This window comes from Xyrauchen texanus, chromosome 1, assembly GCF_025860055.1.
Source record: "Xyrauchen texanus isolate HMW12.3.18 chromosome 1, RBS_HiC_50CHRs, whole genome shotgun sequence".
NCBI classification, from domain to species: Eukaryota; Metazoa; Chordata; class Actinopteri; order Cypriniformes; family Catostomidae; genus Xyrauchen; species Xyrauchen texanus.
Window position 1 is genome coordinate 11,839,543 of NC_068276.1, and position 15,238 is coordinate 11,854,780.

A 15,238-nucleotide genomic window follows, 5' to 3' on the forward strand; every position below is an offset into this window, starting at 1 on the left:
CACACTGTACAATTGTGGTGAGAAGAATAGCATCTCAGAATGGTATTCTGAGATGCGGGTTGGCACTGTTTTGGCGGGACCTACACAATATTAGGCTGGTGGTTTTTATGTTGTGGCTGATCAGTGTATATGCTATGTTCATATACAAACTATGCAAGTGCAAACTATGGTCATATAGTATGAATTAACCCCTTCCCGAACCCAGTCTGGAAGGACGTTTTACTTATAATTAAAGTGCTTGTGACTTTGGGAGATACAACTGCCTGAATGCAGACTTAAAAAGAGGGGCAGAAATGTATGTTTGGCCAATGAAATACCAAGCGTTGTAGAGAGAGATGACATGTGATGAGAGAGATGTCACATCAAGGTTGTAAAACCTAGCGAATTTGTTTTGAGAAGACCATCCTGCTGCAAAACTTGTCTTGTAAGGAGTCACCATTTGTCCATGCCCATGAAGAGGCCATGCCTCTAGTTGAGTGTGCTTCAACACAAATTGGACAATTTGCACCCTGTGACTCATAAATCAGGGCAATGGCATCAACGATCCAGTGAGAAAGTCTTTCCTTGGAGATGGATTTTCCTTTCATGCATCCTCCATAGCACACCAAGAGCTGGTCAGACAATCTGAACTGGCGAGTGCGCTTAACATATGTGTGTAGCACTCACACAGAGCATAACAAATAAAAGGACTGTTCTTCATCCGAATTAAATGGAGGAGGGAAAAAGGCTTGAAGGTGAACCACCAGCGCTCTGAAGGGTGTGGTTAGAACCTTAGGCACATAGCCTTTTCTCGGTTTGGAAATCAATCCTCAGCAGTATTTCTCATGGAGGGCCGTCTAAAATCAATAGCATTTCTGGAAACCAGGACTGATTGGGCCACTTCGCAGAGTCATAAATCAAAAGAATCGCTTCCTTGTCTTCTCGGACTTTGCATATGACAGAGTGAAGGCATACTGGGGGAAATACGTATTTGTGTTTCACAGGCCATTTGTGGGACATTGCATCCACTTTTAGCAGAGCTTGGGACTTGGAGTACCAGAAGGGACAGTGGCCGTTTACCAAGGAGTCAAATAGATTGATCTCCTCTATGCAGATTCCCAAATCCTCAGGACAGTCTGAAGATAAAATGTCAATTTGCCCGTCAACACCCCTTCGTGTGACAATAGATCCGTACCGTAATTCAGACGGCCTGGGACATATATCGCTTGCAGGGAGAGGAGATGGTGCTCCCTCCACAGGAGGAGGTGACGTATCAGTCTCATCATTGGTAGGGAATGATTTCAGCCTTGACAATTTATGTTGTGTTGTTTAAGCGAATTATAACATGATTATTCGCTATTTCGAGTTGAAAAGCCTTTAAGGCTAGGAAAACACACAACAGCTCCAGGCGATTGATGTGCCACACCTTCTGCAAACCTGTCCAGGTGGCGAAAGTCGGCCGTCCATCATACACCGCCCCCAACCTGTATTGGAAGCATCCATGGTCACCACTTTCTGCCTGAAAATCTGCCTCAACATGACACCTTGCTGGTAGAAGGCAGGTGTTAGATCAGCTAGACAGTGGCAAGGTATAATGATGTGTATATGCCCTTGGCACTAGGTATGCCATAGCACATGGGGCTTGAGCCAGCGCTGAAGAGGTCTCATGTGAAAGAGACCTAATGAAAACTGCCTCAGTGGAAGTGTTCTCCACAGTTTGAACTGAGACAGACACTGGAGAATGGCCTGAATGTGCTTGCTTGTGAGATGCGTGCGCTCACTCTTGGAGTCAAGTCGCATTCCTAAAAAGGAGATCTGTTGGCTGAGGAGAGTGTCTTCACCCAGTTGACATTGAGGCCAAAGCTGTTTAGATGTTTGGAGCAATAAGTCCTGTTGCTGGCATAATAGAGTCTCTGATTGGGTCAGTAATAGCCAATCGTCAAGGTAGTACAAAATGCGCATGCCATTCAGTTTCAGAGGGGCGAGTACTGCATCGATGCACTTTGTGAATGTGCAAGGAGCAGGGGTGGACTGGGAAGGGGGTTGTTGCTGTCCTTTTCTGCATATCGTGTTGCCATTTTGTGACCCATTCTGCATAACAAGGCAGCCCATTTCAGCTTATTGCGGCCCATTCGGCCCCGTTTCGTGGCCGGCCCATTGGTGGCCATTCCGCCCCTGGCGAGGAGCCAGGGACAGTCCGAAGGGCAGGACTTTTAATTGAAAATGAATGTCAGGATGCTCTGCAAAAGGTCTGCCACGCTGCCACTTTATCCATTGGAGGCCGGCGTGGTCACCGAGGAGATAGGAGCTGAGCTGCAGGCTGACTTACGGTTCTCTTTTTCACTCTCCCGGGATTTGGCTCAACATTCTCCAATGGAATTTACTTGCACCCTAGCCCTGAAGCCCGCACAGTGGTGTCCTTTGGCGCTTAGGATAAGGATGCCATGTCTATGTTGTCGTCGGATTCCGTAGATATCACCGGCGGACAGGCTGAAGCCTTGCCTCTTAGTGGTTGGATTTCCAGGCCTTCATTAACTTATACGGAGTTGCTCAAGTTTATTACACATGCAGTGGTGAAAATTCACCTGTACTGGCCTGATGAAACGCAGTCAGATGATCGTAAATCAATCTTGGACGACTGTATTTTAGTGGGCCAACACACAGTTACACTTCATAGACCACTCCCTTTTCCCCATACAAATGTATTTTTGTCATTCCTGTTTGTCATTTGGACAGTTTTGGGTTGAGTTTGCTGATGTACATGCCTTGAGACAGATGCTGAATTTCACTCTAATGATGTCACTTCAGAATGGTTTTTGACAATAGATTTGAAGGAGACTTATTTCCACATTCAGATTGTGCCCAAGCACAGGCACTTTAACAGGTTCACTTTAGGGGGCAAATCATATACATTTTGCATCCTTCCGTTCTGACTTACTGTGGCACCATGCACTTTCACAAATCCATGGATGTGGCTTTGATGCCCTTGAGGCTTCGAAGCATCCATGTTTTGACAATTGGTTGGTGTTAGCCCTTTCGGAGACTTTGGGTGCTCAACATTGAGCTGATGTTCTCAGCAATTTGAGCAATCTAGGGCCACATGTAAACCCAGATAAGAGTGTTCTGTTGCCATGGCAACATACTCTGTTTCTAGGGGTGGAGCTGAATTCACGAATGATGCAGGCACGTCTGTCTCCAGCTCATATTCTGTCTTTTTGCCAGTGTCTACCGATGTTCAGAGTGGGAAGCATTCTCTCTGTTAGAATGTTTAACAGGCTTTTGGGGCTCATAAGCGTGGCTTCTGCTGTCATTCCCCTGGGCATGTTGCATGCGAGACCTTTTCAGTGCTGCGTGAACTCCACAATGGGACTTCAACCACTAAGGCATGTGTCCCGTCTCTTCAAAAATGCGCAGGTGCTACCAAACTCTGTTACCATGGAAACGGGCCCGTCTTCTAATATCGGGCATTCCGTTGGGACAGTTATGTCGCCGCAAGGTTATAACGACTGATGCCTCCTCCATGGATTGGTTTGGATGGGCCCGTGGCAATATTGGCACATAAATATTAAATTCAGGACAGCCATGTCCCCGTATGGTTGGACTACAGGAATGTGGCGTCCTACATCAATCACCAGGGAGGGGTGCGCTCTCATGCCATGCTGAGGCTGGCACTTCACATTCTTCTGTGGGCACAGGACAATGTGTTGTCACTATGAGCCGGGCCAATTCTTTTGAATGATGGGTTATACCCCACTGTGGTTGATACCATTCTAAATGCTAGAGCTCCATCAACTAGGAGGCTTTATACATTCAAGTGGTGTATTTTTGCTTCTTGGTGATTTGATTTCAGTTCACTGCCCTATTGGCAAAGCACTGGAATTTTTGCAGGAGCATTTTAGGGCTGGGGTTGCCCCGACAACACATAAAGTCTATGTTGCTGCTATAGCATCTGAGCACACACTTATCTATGGAGTCTCTTTTGGTACAAATTCTCTTGTCTCTCATTTTATGCTCTTGGTACGCAGGCTTAGACCGTTTAGTCCCGTCTGCATTCCTATATGGGATTTATCTGTTGTTTCAGAGGTGCTCGGGTGCTCCGTTCGAGCCCTTAGTCAAAGGGCTCGAAAGGGCTTTTTAAAATGGCCCTGCTATTGGTATCGTTTAAGAGAGTCAGTGATTTGCATACCCTGTCTATCAAATCCCTTGAGCACCAGGGTCTTCAAGGGTCTTGTTAAGACCTCATTTGTACTACGGTATTTGCCAAAGGTTATTTCTATGTTATTTTGCTCACAGATCATTAATTTTCAAGCTTTCTACCCTTACCCATTTGAGGCAGAGGAGCATGAAAGGTTACATATGCTTTGCCCAGTTGCAAGTTTTTGTTGACCATACTAGCTATTGATGCAATTTGAAGTGCCTAATTTTAAGGCATCCTCATGGGCTTTGGCTAGAGGTGCGTCCTTGGAGGACTTTTGTGTGGCAGCAGTGTGGTTCTCCCCACATACATTTGTTAGATTTTATAATCTGGACGAGGGTTTGACTACTGCTTCCCAGGTTCTCTCTGTTGGAATAGGAGTAAATTGCTTCTTTTTATTTAGACGCTTTAGCTAACTTGCCACAAGGGCTTAGACAGTTGGTGTGAATGTATATCGTTCCCATAGCGATTACTCAGCACGAGGTTCTACGAAAGGGAATGTCTCGGTTTCGTGGAACATAACCCTGGTTCCCTGAGTGAGAACGAGATGCTGTGTAGCTGAATATAATCTCTAGCATCTGCATTGGCTCGTGCCTTCCTGCTGAAAATCTGACTATTTTTAATAGTCATATTTTATAAATAATATAGTTACATAGTTTATAATATAATACATAGTTTATAAAGCGAGCACCTTTATGGAGCACGTGACATAGCTCCCTAAGGGTGTCATTTAAGCACCATCAGCCAATAAATTGGTGTGATTGTATAAGGGCTTCAGACCACGTGACACTCAGTTGGTGTCCCACATTAATTACACAGCATCTCATTCACACTCAGGGAACCAGGGTTACGTTCCACGTAACCAAGACGTTTCCCTGCAGGTATATATTTTAACATTGCTCTAATATAATTGTAATAATATAATTAGGTAGACTAATGTAAAGTAAATGGTTTCCAGTTTATATTTTATTATTTGCAGTAATTTGGGACCAGACACCAAAGGTGCTGCAGCCCTTATTGTATCTGTTAGTAGCTTCCTCAATGGCAGCCCTATGAACGCTGCAAAGGAAAATTATTAAATGTGGCACGCTGATAGGGGTGGGTATGAATAGCCCCTAAACAAAATTTGGGGTCTCTATGACAAACTCTATAGCACCAACACCATGTTAAAAATCCACTTTTGAACCATTTGTCCTAGAAACAAAATTATTTTTTCTTGATGATTCAAATAGACCCCATCTACAACTCCACCCATTGCAAAGGCTGCTATGATGGATTATGATGTTTATTGTTTTTCCGTTACTATTCCTAGATATGTTGTCTGATTTGCCCAAAAACACACAGAATAAATAATACAGAGTTTTGATTATTTACTTTAAGTTATATTAACACAAAATTCAAGATGTCGACATTATGTCCGGAGGATAGCTGTGCAGTTTGGAGACAGCGCCACCTATAGTTCAAAAGATAACCTAAAAGTCTCTTTCCTCAGAAGTCATGGGATAAATACCAACCTGTGTGAGTTTTGCTGTTAAAAATTTCAGTAGTTCTTCTGATTTCTGTATTGTGCTTACTAAATGGTTGCTGGGCTTTACCCCCAAGCAAATTTTCGCTCTAAATTTGGCATGTACCTTTGCCGATTGTCTATGTCGTGGCTCTCTGGTGCAGTTGATTGTGCACAGACCTCTAGAACAGAAAGACATATGTTCAAATCCATTCTTATGTGACTTGTATTGTTCTTACTGAATGGCTGCTGGGTTTTTCCCAATTTAAGTTTGATTTTCATCTTTGTTGAAAAGTTATATGAATATAAAGTTGATCATGGTCACTGCAGTGACTGACTGTGATTTTCTCTGCTTTGTATGTCCCTCTGGTGACTCTCAATGTTGTAGCTGTGTGGTGCTGTGGACTGTGCACTGATCTGTGGAATGAAAAGGCATCAGTTGGATCCATTCTGAGATACTTGTAATGTGATGTGTGTTTGCTCTCTATGTCATATGAACACTATGTGCTCTTTGGGTTGTGCTAAGTGTTATGCAATAGTTCCGATGTTGGTGCTTGGCCCTGTAGTTGCATCTTGCAGCTATACTTGTTATATAATATTTTAGCATAATGCTTTTTTAAATATAATTATAATAAAATCTAATTAGTATATTATATTGTATGTTTTTGTTATAATATCCTGCTTCCTAAATTTCACACTCCAACATGCACATATTGCAATACATTATGGGACTGCCTTCTCCCCAAAGGACATTTGCGATGTTGCCTTGAATTTGCCTATGCCTATGCTTCCTTAAAATGCTGCCTCCATCGGTAGCTAGTAGCTAACTAGGTTTTGGAAGGGAGCAAATTAATATCTCTCTCTCTCTCTCTCTCTCTCTCTCTCTCTCTCTCTCTCTCTCTCTCTCTCTCTCTCTCTCTCTCTCTCTCTCTCTCTCTCTCTCTCTCTCTCTCTCTCTCTCTCTCTCTCTCTCTCTCTCTCTCACACACACACAACTATCAACCTACCACTGAACACAATGAGAGATTTAGGCAAGAGAAAACTGCCCTGTCATCTAATCACCCGTCGACATGCCACATCTGCGGTCACCTTGATTGCAGTTTGTATATAGCAAAGTGAGCTTGCTGAGGAGAGAATCAAGCTTTAATCGCTGTAACTCAAGAGTTCAGATGTCCAGACATAAGTAAACATAAACGTAGAAGCGTAAAACAAATGTTTTTATAAAACTCACCACCATGACTCAGCGTTATTTATCTCGCCTGGTCTTTAGTACAAACCAAAGTCACTTTAAACCAGAGACCAAGGCAGTTGCTTCACATTGTGGCCAAGTGAGAACAACCCGCAATCATAAAAAATAATAATAAAAAAAAACAGGCAGCTGAGCTGCTACATTCGCTGTACACACATCAAACAGCGTGGCCGTTTTCTGGGCCACACAGACAATCATTCCCATACCACAGGCCTGTAATCAACATCTGCTTATTCTTCTGATCTCGCACGTGTATCAGTCTTTTGGTAGAGAGTGTCATCCCTGTGGTGGGGATGTTTCTGAGTGCACCTAAAATTACTGTAATAGCAAGACTCCAGCATCTTCCTGATTTCGCTGTTTTTGGTTCCTGGTAGTAAGTGTTTAGTCATATTTGTTTATGCCTCAAAAGTATAGAAAATGGCTATTATTCGCCACAAACTTTGCTTTTGTGACTAGGAAAGTGATATTTTGAAATGTAGCCTACCTATTTTCCAGAACATTCCACATAGATTCAGTGCTGAGTAAACTTGGAGTAACTTCTAGAACTTTCTAGACATTTCTAGAGCTTTCCAGTAATATAAATAGTAGTATTAATACAGGGGCCTTAAGCCCACCAGTTCAGTTGAGTTCCAGCTGCCTACGTGGATACATATCTGCATTTTTCTGAGATGGCTTCAAGAGGCTGTAAGCATCCGGCAGACACATATTGCTATGTCTGCGGCCAATTTATCAAGACAAGAGTGAAAAACTACTCCGTGTAAGCATCTGCTAAGATGTGTGAGGCCTACAAGGCATATTTTGGCATGCCTGTTGGGGATCAAGGCAAACCCTGGCGACCTTAGTTCACCAGCGAGTACTGCAAAAAAAAACTCTTGCAGGTAAGATGGACAATTGTTGTTTGGAAAATATTTTAATTTTACAATTGTAAACGTTTTTAATTTTAAATGCTTTACAATTTTCAATGTTGTGAGAATCTCTTAAGCATTAGTCATGGGTGAAATAAATGTATTTTTGTAGGATGGTACAGAGGGGAAAAGAGAGCCATGAAGTTCGATATCCCAAAAAATTGGTGGGACACCCTGACCACTCAAGCAACTGCTACTTCTGCATGGTGGACCCTTCCAAATGTCGGACTGGCAAGAATGCACCTGCTGTCACGTATCTGGACCTTCCTTCATCCATTTCTCCAGAGCCGAACAGCAATGAGCTCCCCGTACCCACTCCGGAGAGAAAACAGCAAATATTTAGAAGAGAGCAGCAAGTCAGAGAGCGAGGAAGAAGTTGTAGATCCAGATAACAATTTCAGAGGTGGAGCTGAGGAAAGAAACCCATACTACCCCAACCAAAAAGACCTCATTGACTTGATTAGATATCTTGGTCTCACCAAGTCCAACGCAGAGCTTGAAACTTGTTGGATGAAAGTGTGCAAGTCACAGATCAGAGGAAGCGTCAGCAACCATCAAGATGGACTCTGCTTCTGCCACAATGTCACCAGTCTGTTTGAGGCTATCTGAATTGCCTGTAACCAGAATGAGTGATGCCTCTTCATTGACAGCCTCAGGAGCCTCAAATCAAGGAGCCTCAAAGCCGTGCAGCTCCATAATGGTAACAAGTACTCGTCTCTTCCCCTGGCTCACTCAGTGCACCCCAAAGAGTATTACAACAGCATCAAGACCTTGCTGGATACCTTGAAGTATAATGAATATGGCTGGGTAGACATAGGAGACTTCAAAATAGTGGCATTCCTGATGGGTCTTCAAGGTGGTTTTACCAAGTTTCCCTGCTATCTTTGGATGGTCCTTTTCTTTTTTGGCCCAGTGAACATGACGGCTGTGTTTTTCAAAAACTATTTGAAATGTGGACTCATTGGACCAAAAACCACGGTTCCACTGTTCTACTTTCCAAATAAGATGAGACCAAGCCCAGAGAAATCAGCAGCACTTCTGGACAGTGTTGATGTAGGGCTTCCGATTTGCATAGTAAAGTCTTAACTTGCATCTGTGGATGCAGTGGCGAATGGTGTTGACTAACAAAGGTTTACCAAAGTAATCCCAAGCCCATGTTCATGATATCCATTACAGCTGAATAATGTTTTTTTAAGAAAGTGATGTCTGAGGGATCAGAGATCACGCACATTCAGAAGTGGTTTTAGTCTTGCCCTTTACGCACTGATATTTGACCATATTCCTTGAATCTTTCAATTATATTGTACACTGTAATGTGGGATAGGGTGGAATGCCCAAAATCCTTCCAATTTGTCTTTGGGGAACATTGTTCTCAAAGCGCTGGATTATTTGCTGAAGCATCTGTTGGCAAATTGACAAGTTTCAAATTATCCTTGGCCTTGAAGGACTAGGCTGTATTTGGAGGCTCCTTAAATAGTATGACATGATTACCTCACCTGTTTATCATCTCCTGTTTCACGTTGCCTTGTTATTTCAACTCGTCAAATTCTTATTAGTCTTAAATTGCCTCTGTCTCAAATTTATTTGAGCGTGTTGCAATCATAAAAAAATACAAATAAAATTCACAAGGTAAAACATCAAATAATGTGTAGTTATAGTGTTTTCAATTTAGCAAATTATGAATACAATTTACAAATCACTGCTTCCTGTTTCATTAGCATTTTTCATACTGTCCATGCTTTTTGGGGATTGGGGTTGTACATTCAAGGAAGGAGCGAAGCATAAAGACTTGGAGTGGTCTCTTTAGACATAGGCCAGTAAGCAATCAGAATCAAGTATTCCAGAGAGCAGTGTAATAATGTGAGATAACAACTGACTGACAGTACATTATCCCTTACATAACAAACACAACTTTTGATTTCAAAAATATTTTAGTATTTAAAAGTATTGTTCATTGTTAGTTCATGTTAACTAATACAGTTAACTAATTTTAACAAATGGAACCTCATTGCAAATTGTTACCAATTTTTTTTTGCTATGGCAAAAAAAAAAAATAATAATAATTTGTTTAGAGAGGGAAAAAAACAGAATCATGACATTTGGTTCTGTTAATGGTTCTTGAATGTCTGCATTATGCAGCTGATGTCAATGGAACACAATACTAAAATATTCTTGACAGTGTGTATATATCCTTGAGTACTTTTAAGTGTGATATTTTTACGAATCAGACGAGGAGTGAGGATCTATATGCAGTTTAATGGGAAAACAAAAGATGAACCGGGTAACTCAGAATATACAAAAACATAGGGAACAAAAATAAGACATCCATGAGGGGAAAACCAAAATATAAACAAGAGAAACATCCACGAAGGGCACAGGCAGGGGCACAGGCAGGGGCACAGGCAGGGGCACAGGCAGGGGCACAGGCAGGGGCACAGGCAGGGGCACAGGCAGGGGCACAGGCAGGGGCACAGGCATTAACATTTAACAACCGACAAAGACTGAACAAACAACAGGGCTTAAATACACAGGGATAATGATACACAGGTGAGAACAATGAAGTGCATTGGCAGTGATGAGGGCAGGGAATTATGGGAAGTATAGTCCAGGACAGATGACAAGGGATAAACACAGGGCAGACAACAGGGGATCGTGACAGATATTATCAAAATAATATATATTTTCTTTTGTTTTTTAAGCCAATGTCTTTTTTTTTTTTATTGTTATTATCTTTAAATAAATCTGGAGAAGAGCATGGAATAAATTGTGCCAGCCCTCATTCCCAAATGAACATATAAGATCTGCAACGATACCTACATTTACTCCAAGGTAAATTAAAGCTAAAAACTTAAGGTGAATTAATTTATGTATTGATTCAAGTCATAGTAAAAGTGATAGTAAATAAACAGTTCACAGCATCAAAATTAGTGTTATGAGACATTATAAAATAAACAGCTCTGTTCACTTACGCTAATGTTATTAGATATGTAATTGCTATTAAATTTCACTTTTCTCTTTTCAAGTGACTGTAATAATCATTTGCCTTGATTCTGATTCACAGTCTCCACAGTTTTGAATCAAATTACTGTGTAATTTAAATCAAATCAATTCCCTTTATTGTCACAACACCATATCCACGAGTGTACAAGTGTCAAAATCTTGAGTGAATGCTCACCTACTATGCAGTGTGGATAAATATCAGACCACAAAATACACAATAGATGCATGTATATTATGAACAATATTTACATGTACAATATGCACAGATATACACTTAGATATAGTACTAATGTACAGATAATATACAATTTACAGTGAACGAGATGAGTGTTGAATAGTATTGAAATGTATTATTTGTAACTTACCAGGGTAAAATGCTTCTTATTTGCTTTTACACAATGTGGAGACTTTATATATATATATATATATATATATATATATATATATATATATATATATATATATATACATACATATTATTATATATTTTTTTCATATTTATATTATTTTTAGAGACAAATATATTTGTATTTGATTACTTAACATGGTTATGTTTAACATTTATTTACTAAATAAACATATTTTTTTTATCTCTATTGATTTACAATGAAATTAATATTCTCTGTTTAAGGATACAGTACATTATCAATGTATTACTGAGGCAATAAACACACAGTTTTGCTCCAAACGTAAGTCTTGTTATCATTGTTGTCATGTGTTATTAATGTCTGTATCAAGGACTTGTGTCTGTAATAAGTACAACTAAATTGAACAAACCACCACACATTTTTTACAGTACATCAAAGTCCAATGCCCATAAATGTAATTAATAATCATTAGTAAACCTTTATAAAAAAAAACTAGTAAATTTTATAAACATTTACAATGTATAAATAGTTTCAACTTTAGATTACACAGCTAGCATAATTAAAATTACACAGTTATGATTGTTTACCAAAATTCTTTTTGACTAAACTAAAACTATTCATCAGCTAACATAGCATACTGACACACACATACAGCTACATACTATCAACTATTCTAGACAGTTTACTGTTACACTGCACTGTTATGTTGCACTATTGTATGTTTTGTATGTCATATGTTGTACTACGATCAAGTAACCAGCATATGTTATGTTGCCTGACTTTTAGTATAAAGAGAAGATTGTTGAAATTATTTGAAAGTTACGAAGCAAGGTATCTTGCAATTCATAAGCGATAGCAGGCAAGATCAAGTTAGTTAAAATTACACAGATCAATCCTTATGGCACTATATTTCACATGCTTTGCTGTTATGTAAGCTTACCTGTCCAATAAGTAGAACGCCAATTCAGGGGCGGTTTTGATCCCCAAAACCGAACGAAGGTCCCTCCAGGAATCAAATGCCCTGCCGATGTTCACTCTAGTTTTCGCCCAACCACGATCACCTTTCCACTTTGCCAGACGGGATTCAGTAGATACATTTTTATTTTATTTTGTGTATGAATCGGTGTTGTGCTGGAAGATGGACGTTTGCTTGATTCCATCTTTAAAATAATGTTACCTAGCGTTGCAGTTTGTTGTCGCTGTTGAATAGCGGAAGCACTGAGGCAAGGCTTTTCCAGCCAAAGCGACTCGCTCCCTTCGAATGTAAATCAGTCTACAGGTTTTAATAGGCAACCTAGGACATCCGGGAAGGGCTCTTTTTTTAAGTTGCGTTACAAGCTGTTCACACATTGGCAAAATAAAAGTTGAATATTAAATGAAAATTTTTACAAATTGCACCTTTAACTAATGATCTGTTAAGCACAAAATAATGCTTGTTAATGATTTATAAATGAAAGTTATTATAAAGTGTTACCAACACAATAATAATAGTTAAAATATGTTGTTTTTAAATAGTGCTTCCTCAAATGTAATAAAAGAGTCATGATGGACCATTATGGTCACATTAACCTTTGCAGGCAAAATACAGTAATCTCATTAGGAATTCACAATCGCACAATGGAATTCCAGTGGTGAAGAATTTGGTCAACATTGACTAAGGAATTTTTTGCACTTACCAATTGTTGCTTGGCCAAACCAGTTGCTTGGTTTGGCAGTGAACTCTGAATAGTAGTACCCTGAATATTAAAGGAATATTCTGGGTACAATACAAGTTAAGCTCAATCAACAGCATTTGTGTCCTAATGTAGAATACCACAAAAAAAAAGAAAGACTCATCCCTCCTTTTTTTAAAAAACAAAAAGCAAAAATCATGGGAAAAAATCACTTACAATGGAAGTGATTGGAGGGTTTAAAAGCAGAAATATAATGCTTAAAATTTTATAAAAGCACTTACATTAGTTCTTATGTTAAAACTCATGTATTATTTGAGCCGTAAAGTTGTTTAAATCTTAATTTTTACAGTCATTTTAGGGTTTATTGACATTACATCGTCATGGTAACAAAATTGTAAACATTGGCTATAACTTAACATCGAGAAGTTTAGTAAGTAATTTTTTTATACTAAAATAATGTTAACACATATTGTTTGTGTTTTGTGGCTATACTTTTGAAAAAGTGATCAATGTTCAAAATATGGCCCCATTCACTTCCATTGTAAGTGCCTCACTGTCACCTAGATTAGAAAACGAGGGGCAAGAAAGAATAAATTTTTGCGGTAATCAATATTATGCCAGAAATACTGTCAATTGAGCTTAACATGTGTTGAACATGGAATATTCTTTTAATATTGGATAAGGATATAATTTTTAATTTTGGTGTTTCTTTTTAACTTACTCTCTCAGGGTATAAAGTGCAGTATTAAAAAGAGGCTGCTTGGCAATTAGTTTCACAATTGATTCCAGACATGCTTCACATCCGCCCACGCCTTTTTTGACTGCGGAATACTAAATGTGACCTTTGCAGAATAAGAACCATAATTGTTAAATTTATTATGAGTCCCATCCCTGCCCTAAAAAATTAATATGTCATGCCAAACATGTGGAAGATTTCATGGCACTTAGTTTATTATGTGGCAAACTGTTTCCACACACACACACACTCACACAATCCTCCATTGACTCGTGAGGAAGGGCACTGGGTAAAGAACTGTCTAAACCTCTGTCGCTCCTTGAACTGACCTCATCACTGTTATGAAAGAATGCATTTCCAGCTAACACTTCTGCAATAATTCACAATCAACTGACTCTTCTGACATTCAAGCGCTTGCTAAGACAATTCAAATCTGGTTAGGGCTGTTTGGAGGCCTGACGCTCAAACTGAATTATGAAATAAAGCTCAGTAATGCCCTCTCAGAGTTACAGCATTTTACTGACAAGAGCCTATGTTCCACTCAAGAGCTTGCATTAGAAGAAAATGTTGATACATTAATGTGCCTCTCCTTCATAATTTATTAAAATCTCATAAAATAAACTGGGACTGGGAATAAGACTGGGCAGTTGGTCAATGTGTTGGCGTGTGGATAGATCTGAGCAATGTCAGGCCTTTGTCATGCAACTAAGACTTAAAATGAAAACTAAAAACAAACGTATGTGAGATGTATATGGTGCTAAATCAAGATTGACCATGCAAGCTAGCCAATACAAAACAATTGTTAATACAATAATTATGCCATTGCATATCAATAAATCCTAATACTCTAAATATTAATAATTTGTTTTAACAAATAAAGCTTAATATAGGTGCCACCCATTTTGAATGAATAGAAGAACTTTATACATTATACCTGTTTTCACCTGGTATTAAAATGTGTTTTTAGTTATTCGTTCACATGTGGACAGCTGAGACACATTCATGTTACCACCTGGTATTACCATGCACATCAAGTAGGTTTCCTGTGACCACTTGTGTTCAGATTTTGACGGGAGGGTCTCTGATTTCATGACAACATACATAATTCATAGTGGTGCACCAATCAGGAAATTTGAGGCCGGTTTGAGGATAACATTTATTTATATTGAAAACAGTTATGAATAGTTCTGTTGTCAATATCAAAGGTCATTGAGACATACTGGCAACCAGCAAAAACCATGAGGGCATCACTCACAGCAGAGAGACGTTCAAAAATAATAAAGTTGTCTAATACCAAATCAAATGCCAAAGCAGCTCCTGCGAGGAATCATTAGTATTTATGATTGGTTTACCGCCTTTGCTGTCTTGTTACAATACAAATCACTAATTATAAAGCAAATATGTGACGACTAGGTGTAGTTAGTAACATTAAACAGTTATATCTGTTATTAGTGGCATTGCAACCAACATGAGTCTGATTTAAATTGGGATCCTCAATTCAATTGGGAATAGTGCTGAGATGAGTGACTGATAAGATATTGTGAGCACCTGGAGTGCGTGCTTGTTTGATTGACACAGAGAGCGCTCATGTTGAAGGGGGAGAAGCTAATAATGCTCATGATCGCTGAA

At 39.5% G+C, this 15,238-nt stretch overlaps 1 protein-coding gene across 1 annotated transcript in view; it reads right to left on the reverse strand.

Annotated features, from left to right (window-relative positions):
• The window catches only part of efl1 (elongation factor like GTPase 1), a gene marked incomplete at its 5' end in the record, with an annotated part of 118,302 nt that overhangs the window by 87,267 nt on the left and 15,797 nt on the right, over positions 1 to 15,238 (reverse strand). The window contains 1 exon segment of the mRNA XM_052128389.1: positions 12,495 to 12,513. Within this exon segment, the coding sequence (XP_051984349.1) occupies positions 12,495 to 12,513 (19 nt within the window).